The sequence below is a fragment of the Chelon labrosus genome, assembly GCF_963514085.1.
Source record: "Chelon labrosus genome assembly, chromosome: 9".
NCBI classification, from domain to species: Eukaryota; Metazoa; Chordata; class Actinopteri; order Mugiliformes; family Mugilidae; genus Chelon; species Chelon labrosus.
In genome coordinates, this window is record NC_140359.1 from 13,813,066 (window position 1) to 13,822,062 (window position 8,997).

The window sequence follows — 8,997 nt, forward strand, 5'->3', positions numbered from 1 at the left end:
CTGCATTTCCAGGAAACGGGAAAATGACTATCCTGGCTGCTTAGTATTCACGTCACGTAAAGTGGGTCTGTGTTCCTCATTTAGTTCTGTACTGTACAGCTGGGGAGCTGTCCAGCACGCAGCGGCAGTATGCAAATGAGGCTGGATTTGAATGGAGATGGAGGTAGACACAAAGCTCAATTAGAGACAGAGAGAGAAGGAGACGGTGGGGGAGCGCTGAGTGTCTGTAGGGGAGGGGGAGGGTGGAGGAAAAAACACCCTGAGCTGCTTAATGCCAACCTGAGGAAAACCAGTGTACGGACACATTCAAACACAAAGGCACACGCTGATGTGAATGCACTTAAATAGCCAGACAGATTCCTAAATTCTGAATTCAGACGGGCGGCTGATCTCTGAGGGGCTCAGACAGCTCAGCTCCGTGATGCGTTTCAGTCACACCAATCACGAGGAGAATATCCCACATCATCCACATCACACATATCATCAAAAAAACAAAACAAATGAAAGGTATCAGGCAGGTTCAGAGGCCCGTGTGACGAAAAAATAAATAAATAAACAACCATGAGGGCGGTGGCGGCCATTTTGTTCACGGGTGCGAGTTGATGCCCAGCAGCAGCGCGCACCACCTGACCCAGCGCCTTGCTCGAGTGTCCTTGGAGGAGACTCTGACATCAGCAGACCCCTGGTTGCCGCGGCAACCGCAGTGCCAACGGCTGGGGAGGTGGGGTTGTGTCACTTGTGCAGGATGGAGGGGGGGGGGGGGGGGAGAAAATTAATATGCACATGCGGGGCAGTTTGAACGAGGATTTAATTGTTGGCGTGTGAAGCCGAAATGGATTGAACGCTGCAGCAAACACGAGGGACGCCAGAGCAGGGCGGCAAGAGGAGATTAAGTGAACTCATTGGTCAAAGAAATCATTTGCATCGTTGTCAAGGTTATTGCCAAATTAGTTCCTTTCACACAAGAAAGTAACTTCACATATGAGACGGCGGGAAGGTGGGCCATAGGGTGGGGATAATCCTCCTGCAGCTTCTCCTTCTCCTCCTCCTCCTCCTCCTCCTCCTCTCCCTCCTCAGCATTATCATCATCATGAATAGTTTACAAAGCTGTGTACAGCCAAGGTGATGCTTCACACGGCATCAGCGGCTGCATTTTAGCTGACTTTGTGTCCATGAATCGCAATCATTTCAGCATGCCTGGCAAGGTTTTCATATGCAGCCGAAATGTGACAGACAGGACTGCAGACTAGACTCCGGGAGGATGAGAGTAACTTGATCAGGGAGGCTCAAAGATCATTCAGTTGATCTGGCTATGCCACAAAATCACCCGAGTCTGATTTCCCATAAAATACCGCCTGTCAGATTATATAGGAAGAACATTTACTCACAGGGACACACACACGCCCGACCTAAAAATTTTGTCTCTCTTCAAAACCACCCCTCACACACACACACACACACACACTACAGAGTTTCACATAAAGCATACAAGCATTCCTGTGCAAATAAAGCAGCAGGCTGCAGTGACAGTCTCATTACAACCAGAAATATAAATATAAAATTCCGCACAAAGAAATAAAAAACACAAGCATATGTTCCTAGATAGTCTAACACGAGACAGAAAGGCAAAAATAAGTCATCATACACTGCGGGATTATGCGAAAAAGCACAGAGGAAGGTGTTGGAGACTGTCACAGACGTGCGCGCGCACTCACGCACGCGAGCATTGTACGTGCGGTCGGTGGGCGCGCGCGCACGTGCACACATACAGTAAACGTCGCGATGGTCTCATCAATAATGCATCGGCACTTCATGTTTATGCAATTTACAGGGCAAGACCGAGCCGCGGATCCTGGAGCCCCGCGCACACTCGAACGTATAGCGTTTCCCAAGCCTATCACAGACACAGCTCAGACATAAAAGTTCAAATCTTTACAGCCTGTAGAGAAAGAGATTATTATACAGCAGTCCTCCGCACATACCTGTTTCTCTTTGATTCTCGGTTTGCGCAGGCATGAAGGCTCTTCATGACAACACCGCACTAAGGAAATAAAACTGTAGCTGTGGTGATATGCAAATTAACAGCTCCCGCTGAATGCAAGGGCATTTATTATTCATAAATTACTCATGTTTATGCAAATTACGGTAGCCTATACGGAAACACTGGTGGGGGTTGAGTGGCTCTGTCTAAACATAGGCTCATGTGTGTGATTCAATTTATGTTGCCCTCTTCCATCTAAAATGATCCAAATCAGAGCATTTGACCAACATAGTCACGAAGCAGCTACGCTATTGTGAACTTTCATGGGAGCGGGTTTAGGGGCTTGTAGGCCTAATCTGAAAAGTGGAGGGTACAGGTGATGTGACACACACATTCTTACTGAGGATAAACCACAGTTGTTCAGCTAATTATTTAGGTTGTTACAGTTTACTGTGGTGTTCTTGGGTTTGCAGCACACTTATGCAGATGGGTTTTACAGTAACATGATTCCAATATAAGTCCCTATAATAATTATTAATAATACACCACTTAGGCTACAGGCTATGTTTGACATTTAGAATCATTTATGGGCTATAGGATTTTTTAAATGAAGAAACTTGGCCTAATTGATATAATATAGGGCTATTACGTGATGTAAATAGATTAGTATATGCAGTGTAGCAGAGAGCTGTCTAGTGCTGTTATTAACCAATATGATTCAGTGTTTTATTGTATCAAATATTTAGACATATAATCAAAGGAAATGAAAAAAAATCAGTTCTTTGTTTCCATTTTCCAGATATAGATAGATAGATAGATAGATAGATAGATAGATAAAGAGAGAGAGAGCGAGCAAGCGAGCGAGAGAGAGAGAGAGAGAGAGAGATTTAGGAGGCGCCGTGCACCCTAAATTACGGTAGGACGTTCGTTTACGTCATCAACAGGAGACTACCGCGTTGACGCAAAAGAAGGAAGACGCTGGCGGATTTTGTTATTGCTGATATTTGATTTGTAAAACAACGGTTTTTGAGGTTTCACGAGAAATTAAAAACGCTATTCTGTACACAGACATCTATCCCCGCTACACGCCACTCATGCGGGCGGACTAACGTATATTTTGAACCCAAAAACCCGTAAGTTATTTAATGTAATCGCAAATCGGTTACAGTTTTAGCAGCAGGCTAACGTTAAACTTTTATGTATGTGTGCGTTCTTGTTTTTTTTTTTTTCACCTGGTATTTGGACCGTTTGGTTCCTCTTTCCCTGCAGACAGATTGCCGCCATGTTCCACAACAGCTCCCAGAGAAAGTTCTGGATTTTCAAGAGTGAAGATGAAGTTGAGCAGATGAGGCTGAAGGCCAATCAGAAGTTCCGTAACAAGGCGCTAGAAAGTGGAAAGGTAGGACAGAAGAAATAATACTAAACTTTTTTTTTTTTTTTTTTTAAACCAAAACTAATACAGACGCCTTTGTGACACTTTAACTCTATATAATTAAATTAAATTGTATTAATGCACCGATCAGCCACAACATTAAAACCGGATACGTTAATAACACTGATCATCTGTTCTGCCGGGAAACATTTGGACCTGTCATTCATGTGGATGTTACATGTAGACATGTACCACCCAACTAGACCAGACCAGGTACCCCCCACCCCATAGGAATGACACTCCTTGATGGCAGCAGCCGTCCCCAGCAGGATGCAGCCTGACACAGACACACAAAAACGGTTTAGGAACAACTCAAAAAACATGAAAAACAGCACAAGGTGTTGACCTGGCCTCCAAATTCACTAGCTCCCAAACAGATCAAATATCTGTGGGATGCACTAGAACAAGCCTGAACCACAGAGGCCCCTCCCCTCAACCCATAGGACCCAAATGCCCCCACTAACATTCTGTTAACAGACACCACAGGACGTCCATGATGACTATTCTCTGTTTTGCAAGGGAGACATGTACAATATTAGGAAGCTGGTCATAATGTTATGCCTGATCGGTGTGCATGCATCTCACTAAAGCATACATGTAGAAACTAATCTTGATACAAGTACAAGATATAGATGACACACGCTACATAAGAGATTGACAAGGAATAAAAAGCAGAGCATAGGGCCATACAGCTGTCAGTGACAATAGCAGTTCTACCACAGGTCAGTTATCTGCTGTAATGATTGAAAAACTTCACCTCCTCTCGTCTGAATCAGCCTGTGAGTGAGTCCATGTTCTTGGAGCGCCACGAGGAGGACGTTTTATTTCGACACTACGAGAGGAGGCTGGTGGACTTCTGCAACGCCTTTAAGCCGGTGATGCCCAAGTCTGTTGTGGTACGTATGTGGTTTCTTTTTTTATTTGATCAGAACAGAATCAGACCTTAGTGCCTGCAGACGCCTGATCCATGCGTGTCTCACCTGTGTAGGGTACAGCAGTCATGTACTTCAGAAGATTCTACCTGAACAACTCCATCATGGAGTACCACCCCAGGATTATCATGTGAGTAAACAACGTATGTTTGAGGGGAAATGAATATGTGAGCACGCATTTTCCATGTATAAGTCTAATAAAGTGTTTAATCAGATTGCAATATATGGTCTATACCAGCTACTTCAAGCTTCTTTTCTTGTTCCAGGTTAACGTGTGCATACCTGTCCTGTAAAGTGGACGAGTTCAATGTGTCCAGCACCCAGTTCGTAGGCAACCTTCTGCAGGAGACCCCAGCAGGACAGGAAAGAGTTCTGGAGCAAATCCTGGAGTATGAGTTGCTGCTAATCCAGCAGCTCAATTTTCACCTGGTGGTCCACAACCCCTACAGACCCATGGAGGGTCTGCTCATTGATCTCAAGGTGGGCGGTCTCCTGGAGGGCGGCCAGTGTTAAACTGTCACGAACACTGATCTAGCTAACTTAGTAGCTTATGAGATTATTCGTCTTGACGTAACGAAATGTTGCCCCTCAGACTAGATACCCTACGCTGGAGAACCCAGAGATGCTGAGGAAGAGTGCTGATGACTTCCTGACGCAGGCAACCATGACAGATGCAGGACTGCTGTTTTCTCCCTCTCAGATCGCTCTGACGTCGATTCTCAACAGCGCTTCGAGAGCCGGTCTCCACATGGAGAGGTAGGTCACTCACCGTTGACAGTGGTCAGTTCAGTTTGACTTCTAAAAAAACAGAGCTGGAATATTATTATATGTTCTACACTCAGATAAAGCAGCAGCAGCAGCATTTTGATTTATTTTCAATGAAGAAACGGGATCCTGAACATAGAAATGAGGGCATTGAGCTTCCTGACTGAATTCCTTCTAGTTAAATGTATAAAAACAAGAACTTTTTCCTGTTTATTGTAAACAATCCCCTCTCTTTACTGTCTGTGACTACCAGCTACCTGACTGAATGCCTCGGGCTGAAAGACGACAAAGAAACTCTCTCCAAGATGTACGAATCCATGAGACGTGAGTAGCGGCACCTTCGGCTTGGCGACCACAAGATGGCGATGCTGAGCGGCTTGACGCTCAGTGTCCACAGAGCGAGCCTTGTGTGAGATTTAAGTGTTTCCTGTTTGCACCCAGGGATGAAAACTCTCCTGAAGAAGTACGAACCGCCCAAACCAGACGAGGTGAACGTGTACAAACAGAGGCTGGAGAGGATTCATGCTGAATTTACCAGCTCAAGCAAGTAAGCAGAAGTGACCTGTTTTTTTTACAGGATACTTTCTGGTAATCAGACTTAAAAGTCAGAATGTGTGACTGAGGAATCTTTATCACCATCAGTTCTTTATCTACTCCTCTTTTTAAATATTGTATAGGTCCGTTGTGCCTCCAGAACTGTTCTGATTCATCAGAGAATGGTGATGAGCTTTCGGAGGGTGTCCTGTGGTGTCTGACGACAGAATGTTGTTAGTGGGGGCCTTTGGATTCTAGGGGTTGAGGGGAGGGGCCTCTGTGGATCATCCCACAGATACTTGATCAGTTTGGGATCTAGTGAATTTGGAGGCCAGGTCAACACCTTGTGTTGGTTTTCATGTTTTTTTTGAGTGCTTCCTAAACTGTTTTTGTGTGTGTGCCTGTGTCAGGCTGCATCCTGCTGGGGATGACTGTTGCCATCAAGGAGTGTCATTGCTATGGGGTGGGGGTGTCTGGTCTGGTCTATATCATGTTACACTGTCTTATAATGTGTATGCACAAGTTTTTGCAAATAAGTCTGTTTGAGTAGTATTGCATGCATATCACACACTCCAGCACAGAAAGGTCAAGGCTCCAGCAGCACTTTATCAGGGTCCTCGAGACGTCCTGCTGTCAACTCTCATAACACAGATCATAATCGGACTTGGTGCAAAGGAATTTTGAGAATTTCCCGAAAAATAAATGATGTCAGTCAATGGGGTTTACATTAGAAACCCCATTGACTAACATTAATAAAACAACAGGTTCATGTGGCAGTGATCGTAACCACAGCCTTCTGCAAATTCTACCAATCAGAAGAATGTGGGATTCTATGGACATAGTGTGGAGCTAATATTTTAACCACATTCAGGCTGAGTCTTACCAGAGCAATGAGCAGTATGAGATAAACTAGGATGTTTTTGAACTGGGAATCAGACAAAAATAGAAAGTAAATTAGTATGTCGGTCCCGTTTAAGCTGTTGTGAGAGTCGTATACGTAATTTGTTTCAGTGCGATATTAATTTCAACATGTATGTCTGTGTAATATCTGTATCTAATATGTACCATTAGTTTTGGTTAGCGCAGATGTGATTTCCGTCGCTCGCACCCAATGATTGACTCCAGGTATCCACTGTGGTATGTAGTAACAGTTTTATTTAAGCCAGGTTGTCGTATCTAAGATGCAAAAGGTTCAAGGTTCAGTATCAGGTAGAAAAATAAAAAGGAACACATCATCATCATCATCATCTGTATGACAAACAGAAACGCAACAGCTTCTCACAAGGCTACTACCTTCATCATCCAAAGCGCGTAGCACAGCGGATGAGGAGACGTTTAGGCTCATTCAGTGTCACCTCTATCTGTTGTCCGTTTTAACACTTGGTGAGGTCCGTGGTATCTTAAGTGCAGCTACAGTAAACAGTTTGGTAAACGTTTAAGCTATGACAGGCACAGATTCAGACTTTGCAGCTGCTTGAATCGTGAGGAGGCAACGCGAGGCGCCAGACCCGGTGAAGTTGACGAATCTGTGCGTGGCATGACTTCTCAAGAGTGGATCTACGTGAAAACAGTCGGTGCGGAGGGTGGAGGCGGGGGAGAGAGCGACGCGTGAAAGCTTTCATTTACATCTGGAGGGGGGGGGGGGGGGGAAGGCATAGAGGGAGTTCAGGTGACGGTTGTTAGAGCAGCATATATGTAGGCCCACACACTATAGCAGGATCCATTCAGGGTTAACACATGCACAGAACAGGTTACGAGTAATCTCCTACAAATTCTTGGACTATCTTCCGGCTCTGTTCAGCTATGTCATACACAAACAGAGCTTATTTCTATACAAGCTTAAGTATGTAATACAGACAAACAAAGCAGCGTATAAAAAAAATGTAACAAGTGGTTCCCGTGCTGCGTGGAAGTTTATACACAAAGACAGTGGACGTCAATGGTTCTGAGGAACAGCTTATCGTAAAGTCGGACGGCGTGGGTGGAGAGGATGGTGAGTAGAAAGGGAGTTAAGGCTTGTGTCGTCCTGGAAAGAGGTGCTATGTTTAAATTCCCTGATGACAGCAGAAAACGCTACTTCAATGCTTTGGATCGCCTCCCCTTCGAACGTCCTCAACAAGTTTTTGTGGTGGCCGAGCAAGGCGCTCCACGACAGCCACCAGCCACTCAAGACTTCAGGAGGGAGTGGCAGGAGTAACCAGGACAGAAGCAGTTCAGACAGATCACTGCGTCGCAGACCTTTCCCAGAAATCATCTCTTCGGGGCCTTCTGCGACCGAGGCGTCGTGTCTGCACGTATTTTGGAAAGGGCTTTGGAAGGACAGTGTTCAGATATGCAGCAAGTGGTTTTCCACGGAGAACAGCCGTATTGCATTTGCACTGCCAGGAATCTAGGCCACATGCGTATTAAGTACAAACTCAGTTCAGTCTGACGGTTGTGACCCTCACAGGACGAGGCTTCACTTCGGCTGGCCGGTCGGTTGCGCGGTCCGCCTTCCGCACTTTTGATTCTCCAGTGGAAAATCTGTAAAACTCACATTACCTGGATGGCAGCGGCCAGTGACATGATGGTGCACTCTGTCCTGTAAGATAAAGTGGACACGTTTGTAAAAGAATAAAAAACAGAAGCACAAGAATGTAGTAAAAATGCTTCTGACACCAGAGAATCTACACACACACGGTGTAAACTAATCTAAATTAGTTACGGCAACTGGAGATGAGGGGACACAGGAAACTACGACTACTGATGGTGATCATGAAGGTGCGGTGGACACTAGATGTTACCTAAATGAGCGTTGACGATGGACATCAGGGGGGTGTTCACCAACAGGGATTCACGTGCGTGTTTTGCTAAACCGCTGATAGAAAATTATTTTTGTTTCGCAGCAAACGAAAGAGAGGATATGAAGAAGACGGCCACGTGGCAAAGGAACCCCGTTTGGTAGAAGAGGTGAGACCTTGTTCTCGTATCGGCTACAGGACACCTTTATTCCAAGTTGAATAAATTTTTTTTTTTAATCAAATTAACTTTTGTTTCATTTCAGGAGGAATGGACAGACGAAGATCTGGTATGAGTCCGTGGAATCAAACCGAGCTTTAAGTTATTATACTTCCTGATTTCCAAATTTTTTTTAACTGTCAAGTCATAGGACATAAATGCAATTGAGTGGCACTATTTGTAAAGTGTGACTGCCACATTTACTTTCTACATGACATGCCGGTGATCTTTCCTTTTGTTCAGTACTAAAAAAATAAAGATATTTTTCTACATACATGTTTCTGTGGATCAAAAACTAAATGGGAAAATATTCCTTAAAAGCAACCAAAGCCATACATGCACACATTCCTCCACCA

At 44.7% G+C, this 8,997-nt stretch overlaps 1 protein-coding gene across 2 annotated transcripts; it reads left to right on the forward strand.

The window, feature by feature from the left end:
• The first annotated feature begins 2,906 nt into the window (after nt 1-2,906).
• ccnh (cyclin H) lies at nt 2,907-8,902 on the forward strand. 2 transcript variants are annotated; one of them, XM_084551193.1, is made up of 10 exons: nt 2,907-3,114; nt 3,255-3,380; nt 4,190-4,309; nt 4,402-4,475; nt 4,612-4,825; nt 4,938-5,101; nt 5,364-5,434; nt 5,552-5,657; nt 8,530-8,593; nt 8,688-8,902. In XM_084551193.1, the coding sequence occupies exons 2-10, from the start codon at nt 3,264-3,266 to the stop codon at nt 8,715-8,717; spliced, it is 960 nt and encodes a 319-aa protein (XP_084407319.1). In that variant the 5' UTR covers nt 2,907-3,114; nt 3,255-3,263; the 3' UTR covers nt 8,718-8,902. The 2 variants fall into 2 exon arrangements, with proteins under 2 accessions (XP_084407319.1, XP_084407318.1); XM_084551192.1 differs by having other exon boundaries at nt 3,251-3,380; nt 8,688-8,901.
• Nucleotides 8,903-8,997: the final 95 nt, after the last annotated feature.